The following is a 17,606-nucleotide window of genomic DNA, read 5'->3' as shown; positions in this document are numbered from 1 at the left end:
TTACAGTTTTTAAAACACACCTTTTAGAAAGTTGGAAAATACCAAACTTTAAAGAGTGGCATTTTTCTGTCCTAAACTTTCTAAAGATTCTAGGAGTTTCCAGCTGACTGGTCCTGCTATTTTCTCCCCTGTTAGGGATGCATATTTGGGCCCAAACAGTGAACAATAGGACCTGGGTGTAGCTGGGAAATGGACATCCTGCCAGGGTGGGAGGGTTGGAGCTGTTTACTGATCCACTTACATTTAAAAGCGTGTCTCGGCACACTCAAAAAGGAGCTTGATAACAGCCTTTAATCACCATTGTCCTCTTGGAACCCGGACAAGGGAAGAAAGGGGAATGAACTTTCCTGAAACAGATGTGGGGGTGGAATAGATGTTTCTCCCACTTCAAAGGGTGGCACCAGGTGTCTCGAGCCACTCATCAGTACACTTCCATGCCCCCGGGCATTACAGAAGAAAGACCACCTTGCTCCCCAGATGACCACCTGCTGCCAGGGCTCAGCTTGGTCAGTGAGAATGGAGGAGCTTAAGATTTTCAAACAATTACACTGGCACGTAATGTTAGAATAAGTTATACCAGAAGGAGGACACATGAGAGGGGCTTGGGGGACAGTGGGAAGGGAGAGGAATGCAGATTGGTAAGAGTAGTAAGTTAGAGAAAACTCATGATTTTGTAAAAATAAACATTTGTTAAGACTTTCAAAACAGAGTAAGGAAGAGTGTGTACATGTGAAAATATCTGGTGAAACCCGACAGACACCTCACCATTCTCAAATGAAACCACTTGTACCCAACTATCAGACAACATATTTATTAGAGGGGTGTAACACCCCAAACATCCCCTGAGGCTATACCCTTGCCTGCTGCTAGTGTCCTCCCTCATCTCTGAGGAGGAAGGCTGCATGTACTTCCTTCATTTCAATCAATCAATCAGAAATTTGTGAAAAGTACTACTCACCTGTGAGAGTCTCAAGGCGCTGAGGGGTGGGGGGAGGTGCTGCTACTGCTCGAACAGCCAGGTCTTGAGAAGTTTCCTGAAGGTCACCTGAGTGACTCCCAGGGTCAGTTGGCTGCAACTGCCCAGCAGACCGGCTACAGTGGCCCTGCCTGATCCTTGCCGGCCTCTGCTGGAGTGAGTTCCCGATCCCTAAGAGGTGTTTCCCCAGGTCCATGACCCTTAGTTGGCTTTAGTTGAGCTCCTGAGAAATCCTGAAATTATGAACTCTGCATGCCAGAATTGGAGAATGCAACTTTTTCAGCAGGACTAACCTGGTCCCTGTTTCCAGATCACATTCCAACTGAACTTGTGACTTTGCTTGGGCCTAGGGTGACCAGATGATACCCAAAGTGAGAATCAGAAACAGATAGTGAGAGAGAGGGAGAGAGACAGAGTGGCAGAGAGAGGCTGTAATAGGCTGGCCTGGTTTTTAGTGGGTACCTAAGGTACTTACACCTTGTACCAGGTATCCCTTATTAGTGAAATGTAGGCAGTGTCTAGAAGCCAGGCTCTCTAGTGGTAGCTGTAGCTGAGCAGCCAACGCTTATCTAGGAGACATGCAAAGCTCTTGCAATACCACTATAGTCACAAAGTACTAACACACAAGAAAGACAATACTCAGTGCTACTAAAAATAAAGGTACTTTATTTTAGTGACACAAGTCCAAAAATACTTTGGAGACTATACTCCCTTAGGAGGTTAGTAAATTACATAATATCTACACTAGTAACCAAAAATAACAGGTAAGTAAACAGTCAGAAAATAGTGCAAATAGTGAAAATCACCATAGGTTGCAATGGGCCTAGGGGAACACAAACTATACCGTAAAATAGTGGAATACGAAAGTTTGTTTCCCACCTAGGGCAAGTGGAGTGTGTAGAGGGGCATTGGGAGTGTAAGAAAACACCAAAGGTAAGTAAAATACCCCACCCCAGAGCCCAGGAAAGCAGGAGTAAAACACAACAAGTTTCCTAAAACACAGTAGAAGTCGTGGTAGAGGACACTGCAAGAACCAGAAGTGACTGCAAGACACCAGTGATGGATTCCTGGATCTGAAGACCTGTAGAAGAAGGGGACCAAGTCTGAGAAGCACTGAAGAGTCCAGGGAGATCAGGAGCCCCTGCTAACCCGGATGAAGGCGCAAAAGGAGAACCACTGGTGAGAAGACAAAGTCAGTATTGCACCAAAGAAGATAGATGCGGGTTCCTGGCTGGTGCAGATGATGTCCCACGCTGGAAGGATAAATGCAGTTGGGTTTAAGTCACTGGATTCCAAAAACAAGCCTTGGTACATGCCAAACTCGTGTTTCATGAAAAATGGCACTGCCTGGGCCCAGGAAGAATCAGATCGACTCTACCCGGGAGGGGAAGGCAGAGGGGGCTCTCAGCGACTCAGAGAGCCCTCAGAAGATCAGCCTTCGTACACAGGAGTCCCACAGCATGGGGACAAAAGAGTTGCACATGGCGGTCATTGCAGCACTACACAAAGGGATCCCACGCCACCGGAGAACAGCTCACTGAGATGAGCATCACAGGATAGAGTGCTGGGGACCTGGGCTAGGCTGTGCACAAAGAAATTCTTGGAAAATTGCACAGAAGCCCTAGGAGCTTAAAAAAACGCGGTGCACAGGGGTACTGTCTGGCACGGGAGGCAAGCTCTTTTGGACAGTCTGGGTCACTTCAGTCCACCACCTGTGCTCCAGGATTCATGCTCATCATCAGGAGAGGTGACCCAGTGTACCGGTCAACACTGCTGAAGCAGGGAAGTGACTCCGTCTCTCCACTGGAGATTCCTTTGCTTCTTCTGGTGCAGGGTGAACACAGTCAGTCCTCGGAGGATGCACGACCTGGAAACTGTTGCAGTTGTTTGCAGGAGCTGAAGTTACAATGTTGTAGAAGTCGTCTTTGCTTCTTTGTTGCAGTTTTGTAGAGTTCCTGGAGCAGTCAGCGGTTGATCAGTTGGTAGAAGATGAAGTAAAGGATGCAGGGGATTCCTGCTGGAGTCTCGCAATCCGAATCTGAAGAAACACCCAGAGGAGGGACCCTAAATAGCACTCAGAGGGGGATTGGCTACCTAACCAGGTATGGACCTATCAGGAGGGGTCTCTGACATCACCTGTCGACACTGGCCACTCAGGTGCTCCCGGAGGTCCCTGAGCATCCTGAAACCAAAATGGCAAAACCTAGGGACACTCTGGAGGAGCTCTGGGCACCTCACCTGGGAGGTGCAGGTCAGGGGAGTGGTCACTCCCCTTTCCTTTGTCCAGTTTCGCACCAGAGCAGGGACTGGGGATCCCTGAACCGGTGTAGACTGGCTTATGCAGAGATGGGCACCATCTATGCCCTTCAGCGCATTTCCAAAGGCTCTGGGAGGATAGCCCTCCTATGCCTGTAACATCTATTTAAAAAAGGAGAGGGTGTAACACCCTTCTCCTAAAGGAAGTGAATTATTCTGCTTTCCTAGGTTTGAGCTGCTCAATCCCCAGGATGGCAGAAACCTGTCTGTGAGGTGGCAGCAGCTGGGGCTTCAGTGAAAATCTCAGAAGGCTGGTTTGGCAGGGTTCATGGAATGGGCCCCCTAATACTAGAATCAGTATGGGGGTTCAATTCCCAGTTGTTAGACACCTCACCTGGCCATATTTGGAGTTACCATTGTGAAGCTACATATATGTATTGACCTATATGTAGTGCATACTTATAATGTCGTCCTGCATTCACAAAGTCTGGGGAAATGGTCCTGGACAATGTGGGGGCACCTCTGCTAGTGCACGGGTGCCTTCAACCACAGTAACTTTGCACCTAGCCTTCAGTAAAGGAACATTAGACATATAGGTAACTTATAATTTACCTGCTGCAGTGAAAATGGCTGTGAAATAAGATGTGCACTATTTCACTCAGGCTGCAGTGGCAGGCCTTTGTAAGAATTGTCAGAGCTCCCAATGGGTGGCAAAAGAAATGCTGCAGCCCATAGGGATCTCCTGGAACCCCAATACCCTGGGTACCTCAGTACCATATACTAGGGACTTATAAGGGGGGTCCAGTGTGCCAATTTGGAGTGGAATACTGGGTTACCAGTATGTAAGTACAAATTTGGTAAACAGAGAGAGCAGAAGCACTGAGGTTCTGGTTAGCAGGACTCCAGTGACACAGGCAAGCACTACTGACAACATCAGTGAAACAGACTGACATCCAGGCCACAAACTATGAGCACTGGATCCCAGTGAGACAGTAAAAACACCCTGACATATACTCACAAACAGGCCAAAATGGGGGTAACCATGCTAGAAAGAGGCTACCTTCTCACAGAGAAAGAAAGAGAGGGAGACAGAGAGAGAGCGGGAGAGAGAAAGAGAGAGAGTGAGAGAAAGAGAGAGAAAGAGAGAGAGTGAGAGAGAGAGAGAGAGAGAGACAGAGAGACAGAGAGAGAGCAGGAGAGAGAAAGAGAGAGAGTGAGAGAGAGAGAGAGTGAGTGAGAGAGAGAGCGCGAGGGCAGCTTCAAGCAAACAGAGAGAGACAAGCCAGGAGAGAGAGGGGGAGAAGGGGAAGAGAGGGAATGTGGAAGACAGCGAGAGAGAGAGAGAGAGAGAGAGAGAGAGAGAGAGAGAGTGTGTGAGAGAGAGACAGAGAGAGAGCGGGAGAGAAGGGGGAGAGAGAGTGTGTGAGAGAGAGACAGAGAGAGAGCGGGAGAGAAGGGGGAGAGAGGGAATGTGAAAGACAGTGAGAGAGAGAGAGAGAGAGAGAGAGAGAGAGAGTGTGTGAGAGAGAGACAGAGAGAGAGCGGGAGAGAAGGGGGAGAGAGGGAATGTGAAAGACAGCGAGAGAGAGAGAGTGTGAGAGAGAGACAGAGAGAGACAGAGAGAGAGCGGGAGAGAGAAAGAGAGAGAGAGAGAGAGTGTGAGAGAGAGAGAGAGAGTGTGAGAGAGAGAGAGAGAAAGAGAGAGAGAGAGAGAGAGAGAGAGAGAGAGAGAAAGTGAGAGAGAAAGAGAGAGAAAGAGAGAGAGAGAGTGAGAGAGAGAGAGAGTGTGTGAGAGACAAGCCAGGAGAGAGAGGGAGAGAAGGGGGAGAGAGGGAATGTGAAAGACAGCGAGAGAGAGAGAGAGAGAGTGTGAGAGAGAGACAGAGAGAGAGTGAGAGAGAAGGGGGAGAGAGGGAATGTGAAAGACAGCGAGAGAGAGAGAGAGAGAGAGAGAGAGTGTGAGAGAGAGACAGAGAGAGAGCGGGAGAGAAGGGGGAGAGAGGGAATGTGAAAGACAGCGAGAGAGAGAGAGAGAGAGAGAGAGAGTGTGAGAGAGAGACAGAGAGAGAGTGAGAGAGAAGGGGGAGAGAGGGAATGTGAAAGACAGCGAGAGAGAGAGAGTGTGAGAGACAAGCCAGGAGAGAGAGGGAGAGAAGGGGGAGAGAGGGAATGTGAAAGACAGCGAGAGAGAGAGAGAGAGAGAATGTGAGAGAGAGACAGAGAGAGAGCGGGAGAGAGAAAGAGAGAGAGAGAGAGAGTGTGAGAGAGAGAGAGAGAGAGACAGAGAGAGAGCGGGAGAGAAGGGGGAGAGAGGGAATGTGAAAGACAGCGAGAGAGAGAGAGAGAGAGAGAGAGAGAGAGTGTGTGAGAGACAAGCCAGGAGAGAGAGGGAGAGAAGGGGGAGAGAGGGAATGTGGAAGACAGCGAGAGAGAGAGAGAGAGAGAGAATGTGAGAGAGTCAGCAGATGTTATAAGGATGAGGTTTCACAGAGGGTTTCTGCCAGGCTGAGGGAAATGAGAGACCGGGAGCTCAGACTGAGCGTGAGACGGAGTCAGCTGATTGGAGGGAAGTCTGTGGTACTTCAGGTTTCTTCAGAATGAAACTCTTTCTCTCTTCCGATAAATACCTCGCTGCGGGGGGGGGGGGGGGGGGGGGGGGGGGGGGGGGCTGGGACCACAGGTGAGGAGGCCACGGGCACATGCAGCCCCGCTCGAGCAGGCGTAAGGATGCAGTAACCACAGGGGAGCCGCTGGGGACAGACGCTGCAGGGCTGTGACGTAGGTAGCGCCACTGCATTGGTAGGAGCCACAGGACATGCAACATGCAAGCATCAGCAAACACGACGCATCACACCACCTCAACAAGCACATCTGCAAACCACCTGCACACACATCACCAAGGAGCACAGTGCTTGATGCAGCTTCTAGGCGCTGCACTCACCAAGGGCCCTGAGTTTGGCGGGTAGGGTTGCTCCATCACAAATGTGACGGAGATCCCGTCCGCCATGTTACCAGTCCATCACAACCCCTGGAAATCGTAATACAGTGGACGGGATATTCATCCTGTTTGTGAAAGAGTAACCCCAGGCGCCACATTCTAGATCAGACCCTCAGTCATTCTATCACTGAACACCATGTTACTATATATATCAACCCCAGGAGGATGAAAGCCTGAGTTTGCTTTGGCAGAATTCCAACTTGTGTGCAGAAGATCACACTGATGTTAGCAGCTAGTACTTCGCAGACTGAGATCAGAGCCAGCCTGGAAACTAAACCAGCCCCCCTGAAGGTTACCTCGTCCCTCCCTGCTTCTTTCTTTCCAGTCTCTCTCCTGCCCTCTCGTCCTGCATCCTGCAGGAACCCAGAGCAGAGACAGGCAGGGTCAGTCCTTTCAAAACCGGGCTCCGATGGGCCGCCCTGCCGAGGCCCTGATTAATACAGACGGACGTAGGCCTGCAGAATTCTGTGTATCGTATTCAGGCAGCACTACTCGAACAATCAGCACGATTACGAGGAATTACGTGCGAAGAATAGTTCTGCATTTGTCGCTTCGGTTTTAGCTCAAATCTGCCCCTCGGGTGCAAAATGGAAACAAGGCTGCGCCTTGGGCTGGGAAGATCGCTCTCAGTGAGTGAACATACACCACAGGGTGAGCAGCCTTTGCGCTCACTTCAATCTGCCCTTGCCACAGGATTCTTCCCCTCAAATCACTTCACATTACACGAGCGGGTGTAATCTCATTCCGTTCAGTAATTCCATCTCACAGATTAATGTGCAATTACCAAAATTGTTCTGATTACTGCATCGTGATCGAAATCGCACCGCAGCCTTCTTATTACAAGTAGGTGGGAAGCTCCCGGTGAAGCACCAACACTTGTGGTATCACACCCCGGTGCTCTGGTCATTCACACACCTGCCCCCCCCCCCCACCCACCGCACAGACTGAGCTCCATTCTAGCTAAATTGTGCAGATGGAAACCGAGGGTGCAACCGGGAATAAACTGTAGAGCGAACTGTGATTCCAGACATTACCCCCATCCCTGCCCCAAAGAGAAGGAATCATGCAGTAATATCATAAGTATCACCTGCCCCCCCTTTCTCATCACCTTCACCCCCAATCACCTGCCTCTGACCCCACCCATTCACCTGCCCCGCCCCATTCTCATCACCTCACCCCCAATCACCTCCCCCTATCTGTAATCTCACCCTTCAACTCCCCTTTCACCTGCCTCTGACCCCACCCACTCACCTGCCCCTATCTGTTCTCTCACCTTCCCACCCCCACTCACCTGCCCCTATCTGTTCTCTCACCTTCCCACCCCCACTCACCTGCCCCTATCTGTTCTCCCACCCTCCCACCCCCATTCACCTGCCTCTATCTGTTCTCCCACCCTCCCACCCCCACTCACCTGCCTTTACCTGTTCTCCCACCCTCCCACCCCCACTCACCTGCCTCTATCTGTTCTCCCACCCTCCCACCCCCACTCACCTGCCCCTATCTGTTTTCCCACCCTCCCACCCCCACTCACCTGCCTTTACCTGTTCTCCCACCCCCACTCACCTGTCTCTATATGTTCTATCACCCTCCCACCCCCACTCACCTGCCCCTATCTGTTCTCCCCCCCTCCCCCCCACTCACCTGCCCCTATCTGTTCTATCACCCTCCCACCCCCACTCACCTGCCCCTATCTGTTCTCCCACCCTCCCACTCCCACTCACCTGCCCCTATCTGTACTCCCACCCTCCCACCCCCACTCACCTGCCTCTATCTGTTCTATCACCCTCCCACCCCCACTCACCTGCCCCTATCTGTTCTCCCACCCTCCCACCCCCACTCACCTGCCCCTATCTGTTCTCCCACCCTCCCACCCTCACTCACCTGCCTCTATCTGTTCTCCCACCCTCCCACCCCCACTCACCTGCCCCTATCTGTTTTAACTCACCTGCCTCTATCTGTTCTCCCACCCTCCCACACCCACTCACCTGTCTCTATCTGTTCTCCCACCCTCCCACCCCCACTCACCTGCCCCTATCTGTTCTCCCACCCTCCCACCCCCACTCACCTGCCTCTATCTGTTCTCTCACCCTCCCACCTCCTTTCACCTGCCCCTATCTGTTCTCTCACCCTCCCACCCCCACTCACCTGCCCTTATCTGTTTTCCCACCCTCCCACTCCCACTCACCTGCCGCTATCTGTTCTCCCACCCCCACTCACCAGCCCCTATCTGTACTCCCACCCTCCCACCCCCAATCACCTCCCCTATCTGTAATCTCACCCTTCAACTCCCCTTTCACCTGCCTCTGACCCCACCCACTCACCTGCCCCTATCTGTTCTCTCACCTTCCCACCCCCACTCACCTGCCCCTATCTGTTCTCCCACCCTCCCACCCCCACTCACCTGCCCCTATCTGTTCTCTCACCTTCCCACCCCCACTCACCTGCCTCTATCTGTTCTCCCACCCTCCCACCCCCACTCACCTGCCCCTATCTGTTCTCCCACCCTCCCACCCCCACTCACCTGCCTCTATCTGTTTTCCCACCCCCAATCACCTGCCTTTACCTGTTCTCCCACCCTCCCACCCCCACTCACCTGTCTCTATATGTTCTATCACCCTCCCACCCCCACTCACCTGCCCCTATCTGTTCTCCCACCTCCCCCCCCAATCACCTGCCCCTATCTGTTCTATCACCCTCCCACCCCCACTCACCTGCCCCTATCTGTTCTCCCACCCTCCCACCCCCACTCACCTGCCTCTATCTGTTCTCCCACCCTCCCACACCCACTCACCTGCCCCTATCTGTTCTATCACCCTCCCACCCCCACTCACCTGCCCCTATCTGTTCTCTCACCTTCCCACCCCCACTCACCTGTCTCTATATGTTCTCCCACCCTCCCACCCCCACTCACCTGCCTCTATCTGTTCTCCCACCCTCCCACCCCCACTCACCTGCCCCTATCTGTTCTCCCCCCTCACCCCCACTCACCTGCCCCTATCTGTTCTCCCACCCTCCCACCCCCACTCACCTGCCTCTATCTGTTCTCCCACCCTCCCACCCCCACTCATCTGCCGCTATCTGTTCTCCCACCCTCCCACCCCCACTCACCTGCCTCTATCTGTTCTCCCACCCTCCCACCCCCACTCACCTGTCTCTATCTGTTCTCCCACCCTCCCACCCCCACTCACCTGCCCCTATCTGTACTCCCACCCTCCCACCCCCACTCACCTGCCTCTATCTGTTCTATCACCCTCCCACCCCCACTCACCTGCCCCTATCTGTTCTCCCACCCTCCCACCCCCACTCACCTGCCCCTATCTGTTCTCCCACCCTCCCACCCTCACTCACCTGCCTCTATCTGTTTTAACTCACCTGCCTCTATCTGTTCTCCCACCCTCCCACCCCCACTCACCTGTCACTATCTGTTCTCCCACCCTCCCACCCCCACTCACCTGCCCCTATCTGTTCTCCCATCCTCCCACCCCCACTCACCTGCCTCTATCTGTTCTCTCACCCTCCCACCCCCACTCACCTGCCCCTATCTGTTCTCTTACCCTTCCACCCCCTTTCACCTGCCCCTATCTGTTCTCTTACCCTTCCACCCCACTCACCTGCCTCTATCTGTTCTCTCACCCTTCAACCCCCATGCACCTGCCCCCTTCCCTTCCAATTCAACTGCCCTAACTATTCACCTGCTCTACCTATTTACTGCCCCACCACTTCCCATTCATCTAGCCCCTGCCATTCAATTGCCCCATCCCTCCCCATTTACCTACCCTTACCTACCTATTCACCCACGCCTACTTGCTCACTGCCCCTCCCCATCCACCTGCCCCTTCCCATTCACCTGCCCCTCCCCGTTCACCTGCCCCTTCCCGCTCAACTGCCCCTTCCCATTCACCTGACCCTCCCCGTTCAACTGCCCCTTCCCTTTCAACTGCCCATACCTATTCACTGCCCCTGCCACACCCCATTCACCTAACCCATGCCCCCCACCCACACAAACAACTTTAAGCTCTCTTACGTGTCCCCATCTTCATCCTGCTTCGATGCCAAGGCGATGTCACTGTTCAGCTGGTTCTCCAGGGGGCAGATGAGCTGGTAGGGGGAGGGGTGGATGCCCAGCATCGCTCCTTGCCCCAGGGCATGGGACGCTAACGGGTAGAGGGGCAGGTGGTGCGGCGGGTAAGAGCGGTGGGGACCTGAAACATAGCAGAAGAGACTTATTAATGACAGACTAGAGAATGCAAGAAGAAAAGGCAAGAAGGTCACTTGGGCACAGAAGTGCCAGTCTCCCAGCGGGAGATGCCACCCTTCACATGATGTGCTGCCCCTCGCATGATGTGCCACTGCTGGCATGATGTGCCACCCCTCACATGATGTGCTACCCATCGCATGATGTGCCACCCCTTCACCTGCCACACCTGTCATTTCTCCTGCTTCTCACCCGCTCTGCCCCCACCAACCAACCCCGCCGCACACCAGCCCACAACCAGAACACACCCCGCAACAACACCCTCACGCACCACACCAATGCCACCGGCCACAACCACCTCAACTGCCTGCTCCTCAACACCCGCTCCCTTCACAAAAATGCCATAGAACTCTGGGACCTCATCACACTCACCTGACATCGCCTTCCTCATGGAAACCTGGACCAACCCCTCCTCAGAACCCGACATAGCCATAGCCACCTCCAAGGGATACAAACTCCAACGCAAAGACCACCTCAACAGGCCAGGTGGCGGCATTGCATCCTACAAAGAGACACCATCAAAGTCACCACCAGCTCCCAAGAAACTATCGACAACACAGAACACATGCACTTCCTAATCCACATTAACAACAACTCCACCCTCAGAGTTACACTAATCTACAGACCACCAGGACCACGCCCCGCCTTCTGCGACACCATCGGCGACAGCATCAGCTCGCACGCCCTCACATCCACAGACTACATCCTCCTCGGTGATTTCAACTTTCACTTAGAAAACCTACAAGACCACAACTCTACCTCCCTCATAGACAACCTCACCAACCTTGGACTCAAACAACTGGTTACCGCACCCACCCACTCAGCAGGACACACGCTCGACGCAATTTTCATCGCAAGCCAACACATGGCCTACACCCACACCACTGAACTCCTCTGGACTGACCACCACTGCGTCCACTTCTCCTTCACCAAACCCCCCACACACTACCATCAACATGCCACACCCTACCGCATGTGGGACAAGATCCCCACAGAACGACTAAAACTCCCAACTGGCCCATAACCCCCCCCCCCCCACGCCAACGACCCCAACACAGGAGAACACAACCTCTCCAAATGGATCACCACCTGCGCAGACACACTAGCCCCCTTCAGAAAACACATCGCCACCCGCAACATCAAGAACGCCCCATGGTTCACCCCTGAGCTCCAAGACTCCAAGCGCAAATGCCATCAAGCTGAAAAAATATGGCGACTAGAACCTTCCAAAACCAACTTCTCCACCCTCAAAACCACCATTCGCACCCATCACCATCTCATACGCACCACCAAAAGAGATCACTACAAGACACGCCTTAACAACAACTCTCAAAACAGCAAAGAACTCTTCACCATCATTAATGAACTTGCCAAACCCAAAGCCAGCAATATAGACCCCGCGCAGACACAGCCCCTTTGTGACACCCTTTCCAACCACTTCCTCCACAAAATCCTGGACATCCACAACAGCTTCATACCACACACACCCACCACTCACACCCGTCACTCACCCAACCCAACCCCCACTCTTGACCCCCCCACCACACTCTCCACCTGGACCCCCACCACACACAAAGAAACCAAAAAAAACATGATCTCCATCCACTCGGATCCCCCTCCGACCCCTGCCCACATCGCATCTACAACAAAGCCAGCCCAACCATCGCCCCCATACTCTACAACATAATCAACTCCTCTTTCGACTCCGCCTCCTACCCAGACCCCTGGAAGCACGCGGAAATCACCGCTCTCCTAAAAAAAAAAAAAAGCCGACCCGGAGATCTTCTCCAACTATCGCCCCATCTCCCTCCTCCTTTTCCCCACCAAGGTTGCAGAGAAATTAGTCAACGTCCGCCTATCCCACTTCCTTGAAGCAAACAACACTCTTGACCCCTCACTATCCGGGTTCCGCAAGAACCACAGCACGGAAACAGCCCTCATCGCATGCACTGACGACATCAGGACAAAAGTCGACAAAGGCCGTCGCACTCATCCTCCTATACCTCTCTGCAGCCTTTGACACCGTCTGCCACCACACACTCCGCACACGCCTCCACAACATAGGAATTCGCCACAAAGCCTTAGACTGGCTCACCTCCTTCCTCACCGACGGGACCCAGAGAGTCCGCCTTCCACCCTTCCACTCCAACACTACCAAGATCACCTGCAGAGTCCCCCAAGGGTCCTCCCTCAGCCCCACACTCTTCAACATCTACATGATCTCCCTAGCCAACATCCTCCGAGCATACGGAATCACTATCCTCTCCTATACAGATGACACCGGACTCATCCTCTCCCTCACCCACAACCCCACCACCGCCAAAACCAACCTACACGCTGCTCTCCTCGGCACCGCCAACTAGATGACCACTAACCACCTCAAGCTAAACTCAAACAAAACCAATATCATCATCTTCGGCCCCAACAAAACCACATGGGACGACTCCTGGTGGCCCACCGCCCTAGGCCCGCACCCACCCCTGCAAACCACACACGCAACCTCGGCATCACCCTGGACCCCTCCCTCTCCATAACACAGCAAATCAATGCTCTAACCTCCTCCTGCTTCCACACGCTCCGCACTCTAAAAAAATCCTTCAAATGGATTCCCCCAGAAACCAGGAAGACAGTCACCCATGCACTCATCAGCAGCAGACTGGACAACGGTAACGCCCTCTACGCCGGCACCACACTCAAACTCAAACGCAAACTCCAGAGAATCCAGAACACAGCCGCACACCTCGTCCTTGGCCTCCCCCGCCACAAACGAATCTCACCACACCTCAAATCCCTTCACTGGCTCCCCATAGACAAGAGAATCACATTCAAGATCCTCATCCACGCACACAAATCCCTCCACAACACCGGCCCAACCTACCTCAACGAAAGAGTCAACTTCCACACTCCCACACGCAACCTCCGATCAGCCGACCTCACCCTAGCCACAGTCCCCCGCATCCAACGCACCAACACAGGCGGCAGGTCCTTCTCCTACCTCGCCCCCAAAAACTGGAACTCCCTCCCCACTAACCTTCTCAAAACCAAAGACTTCCTGCTCTTCAGAAAGAACCTCAAGACATGGTTGTTCAATCAGTGACCCTCCCTGCCCCCCCCTTGACCTCCCCCCCCCCCCAGCGCCTTGAGACCCTCACAGGTGAGTAGCGCGCTCTACACATTAGTTTGATTGATCGATTGATTGATGTGCCTCCCTTCATATGATGTGCCACTGCTCGCATGCTGTGCCACCCCTCGCATGATGTGCCACCCCTCGCATGCTGTGCCACCCCTCGCATGCTGTGCCACCCCTCGCATGCTGTGCCGCCCCTCGCATGCTGTGCCGCCCCTCGCACGATGTGTCACCCTTCGCATGGTGTGTCACCCTCCGCATGTTTTGTACCCCTTGCTTGAAGTGCTACTCATCTCATGCTGTGCCACCCCTCGCATGCTGTGCCACCCCTCGCATGCTGTGCCACCCTTCGCATGATGTAGCACGCATGACATTGTGCCATGCCTTGGCATGTTGTTTGATATGGCACTGCTGCCATGAAGTGCCACACTTCATGTGGTGAGTTACCCCATCACATGGCTGTGATCCTGGAGGAATGAAGCAGCACCCACTCACAATGTTGCACCCATCACAAAAGTTGTTGGTACTTATGGTGCCTTTCCTGTACAACATACCTCCTCTAGTGTGATGCACCATCCTTAGTGCCAGCCTGCGAAAACATCACCAGCTAAGATTGTCCCATCTCTAAAAAGACCATTGCATCTCTAGCAAGACTCTCATATCTCTATCCTGTACTGTCACATCTCTAGCAGGACTGTCACATCTCTTGGCAGGACCATCACTTCTCTAGCAAGACTGTCACATCTCTATCCAGGACCTTCACATCTCTAGCCAGGACCGTCACATCTCTAGCAAGCCTCATCTCTCAAGCAAGACTGTCACATCTCTAGCCAGGACCGTCACATCTCTAGCAGGACTATCACATCTCTTGGCAGGACCATCACATCTCGAGCCAGGACCATCACATCTCTAGCAAGACTCTCATATCTCTACCCTGTACTGTCACATCTCTAGCAGGACTGTCACATCTCTTGGCAGGACCATCACATCTCTAGCAAGACTGTCAAATCTCTATCCTGTACTGTCACATCTCTAGCAGGACCATAACATCTCTAGCAAGACTGTCACATCTCTATCCAGGACCTTCACATCTCTATCCAGGACCTTCACATATCTAGCCAGAACCATCACATCTCTAGCAAGCCTCATCTCTCAAGCAGGACTGTCACATCTCTAGCCAGGACCGTCACATCTCTAGCAGGACTATCACATCTCTTGGCAGGCCCATCACATCTCGAGCCAGGACCATCACATCTCTAGCAAGCCTCATCTCTCAAGCAGGACTGTCATATCTCTAGCCAGGACCGTCACATCTCTAGCAGGACTATCACATCCCTTGGCAGGACCATCACATATCTAGCCAGGACCGTCACATCTCTAGCAAGCCTCATCTCTCAAGCAGGACTGTCATATCTCTAGCCAGGACCGTCACATCTCTAGCAGGACTATCAAATCTCTTGGCAGGACCATCACACCTCGAGCCAGGACCATCACATCTCTAGCAAAACTCTCATATCTCTATCCTGTACTGTCACATCTCTAGCAGGACTGTCACATCTCTCTGCAGGACCATCACATCTCTAGTAAGGCTGTCACATCTCTAGCAGGACTATCCCATCTCTTGGCAGGACCATCACATCTCTAGCAAGACTGTCATATCTCAGACAGGGCTGTAACATCTCTCGGCCGGACCATCACATCTCTAGCAAGACTGTCATATCTCTAGCAGGACTGTAACATCTCTAGCCAGGACCGTCACATCTCTAGCCAGGACCGTCACATCTCTAGCAAGACTCTCATATCTCTATCCTGTACTGTCACATCTCTAGCAGGACTATCACATCTCTTGACAGGACCATCACATATCTAGCCAGGACCGTCACATCTCTAGCAAGACTGTCATATCTCTATCCTGTACTGTCACATCTCTAGCAAGACTGTCATATCTCAGGCAGGACTGTCACATCTCTTTTCCCAGGACCGTCACATTTCTAGCAAGCCTTATATCTCAGGCAGGGCTGTCACATCTCTAGCCAGGACAGTCACATCTCTAGCCAGGACCGTCACATCTTAGCAATGACCATCATATCTCTAGCCTGGACTGTCACATCTTGCGGTAGGACCATCACATCTCTAGCAAGACTGTCATACCTCAAGCAGGACTGTCATATCTCTAGCCAAGATCATCACATCTCTAACAGGACCATCACATCTCTAGCAGAACCATAACATCTTAGCCATGATCATCATATCTCTAACCTGGACTGTCATGTCTCTAAGTAGAACCATCACATTTCTAGCTAGACTATCATATCTCAAGCAGGGCTGTCATATCTCTAGCCAAGATCATTACATCTCTAACAGGACCATTACATCTCTAGCAAGATCATCACATCTCTAACAGGACCGTCACATCTCTAGCAAGACTCATATCTCAGGCAGGGCTGTCACATCTGTAGCCAGGACCATCACATCTCTAGCAGGACCATAACATCTTAGCCATGACCATCATATCTCTAGCCTGGACTGTCACGTCTCTAGGTAGGACCATCACATCTCTAGCAAGACTCTCATATCTCTAGCAGGGCTGTCTCATCTCCAGCCAAGATCATCACATCTCTAATAGGGCCATCACATCTCTAACAGGACCATCACATCTCTAGCAGGGCCATCACATCTCTAGCAGGACCATAACATCTTAGCCACAACCGCTGTATTTCTAGCCGGACATGAGCAGAGCCAAGTGCTGCAGAAGCAACCGCTCATACACCTGCCCGATGGTGCAATATCGCAGTGCCCTTCAGCAGCACAGGCCCATGCACCCGGTGGGTGGAGTAGTCAATCCTACGCCTCCATTTAGTGAACTGAGTGACTGGTGTACCTGGGTCACCAACCTCAACAATTGCTTCAGAGCTAACAAGGAGACGGCTGGGGAAGTGCAAACAATGCTTATCCTCCTAGTCCTAATTCAGTAATTGGTCCTGAACAAGGTGGGATGAAGGTCAAGTGGAACCGAAACACGGCTTCAACACAGTAACTTATTTGGTGTACTCTGATTGTATACAGCTGCTTCCTATGTTGTTATTGGATGAGATGTTTTGTTAACTCAATGGATGATGAACTATATTAACAAGTGCCACTAGTATTTTATGTGTATTTTATGAAATATTTATGAGAGTCTAAATATTGTGATTGGAGAATAAATGGTTATTGTTTGAGGTTGAAGTTATATCTGTTTTCTTATCTTGATCATTAGGCATCCACAGAGCAACAGTTTGGATTTTAGCAAGGAGTCCAGGGAAAAACCTTTGCATTGGCATACCCTTGCTGCAGTGTTTGGACAAGAGCCCCAGGACAACGACTTCCTGGTGTGGGGGAAACAGAGGAGACAGCGTTTCACAACATCAAAGATGCATTACTCCAAGACTCAGAACACAGGATCATTTGAACCCCTATGGATTCGGAACTCATGGTGGGTCTAGAGGCTGTCCTTGTGCAGCACACTGGAAGGGATGGATGGAGGCTGAACAGATAACAATATGTAGTCTTAGAAAAGGAAGCCCTTGCCATCCAAGTGTGGTGCACACATTTCTACCTTCAACTATGCGGAGAGTTCTTCAAGCCAACAGCAGACCTCTCATCCCGGTGGTCACCAGCACGAATCCCCATCCTTCCGAGAAGACTGAGAAGCACCAGTCCACACTAGGGTACAAACCCCGCGAACCCACCTGACTACCTCCTGTGACACCCCAGGTCCAGATGATTAACGAAAGCTTTACAGAAAGAGCTGATAAATATGCAGAGTGGATCACCCTCCTAAACTGCACCAAAACCACTGGGGTCGGTGAATACTTCACAACATATTCCTCTAATGAGCACATCTAGTAACCAGAGGGCAGTAAAACAAGGGCCCACCTTCACGACTAAGTTCTTCTCCTTTGATGGACTCCCTGGTGGAGGACCTGGCAGCCCAGTGCCACTGGTATCGATGTAC

General features: G+C 52.2%; 1 protein-coding gene across 2 annotated transcripts in view; it reads right to left on the bottom strand.

The window, feature by feature from the left end:
* Positions 1–17,606, bottom strand: part of BCL3 (BCL3 transcription coactivator) — a 243,311-nt gene that overhangs the window by 180,602 nt on the left and 45,103 nt on the right. The window contains exons 1-2 of one of the 2 annotated variants that reach the window (XM_069201445.1): positions 10,858–10,911; positions 10,255–10,432 (exon numbers count right to left, since the gene is read on the bottom strand). In XM_069201445.1, the coding sequence (XP_069057546.1) occupies positions 10,255–10,432; positions 10,858–10,876 (197 nt within the window). In that variant the 5' untranslated portion in view covers positions 10,877–10,911. Of the gene's footprint in view, positions 1–10,254; positions 10,433–10,857; positions 10,912–17,606 lie in introns of those variants that run through there. The other variant, XM_069201444.1, reaches the window with a different exon arrangement.

The sequence above is a fragment of the Pleurodeles waltl genome, chromosome 7, assembly GCF_031143425.1.
Source record: "Pleurodeles waltl isolate 20211129_DDA chromosome 7, aPleWal1.hap1.20221129, whole genome shotgun sequence".
NCBI classification, from domain to species: domain Eukaryota; kingdom Metazoa; phylum Chordata; class Amphibia; order Caudata; family Salamandridae; genus Pleurodeles; species Pleurodeles waltl.
This window is presented reverse-complemented; position numbering and strand designations above follow the sequence as displayed.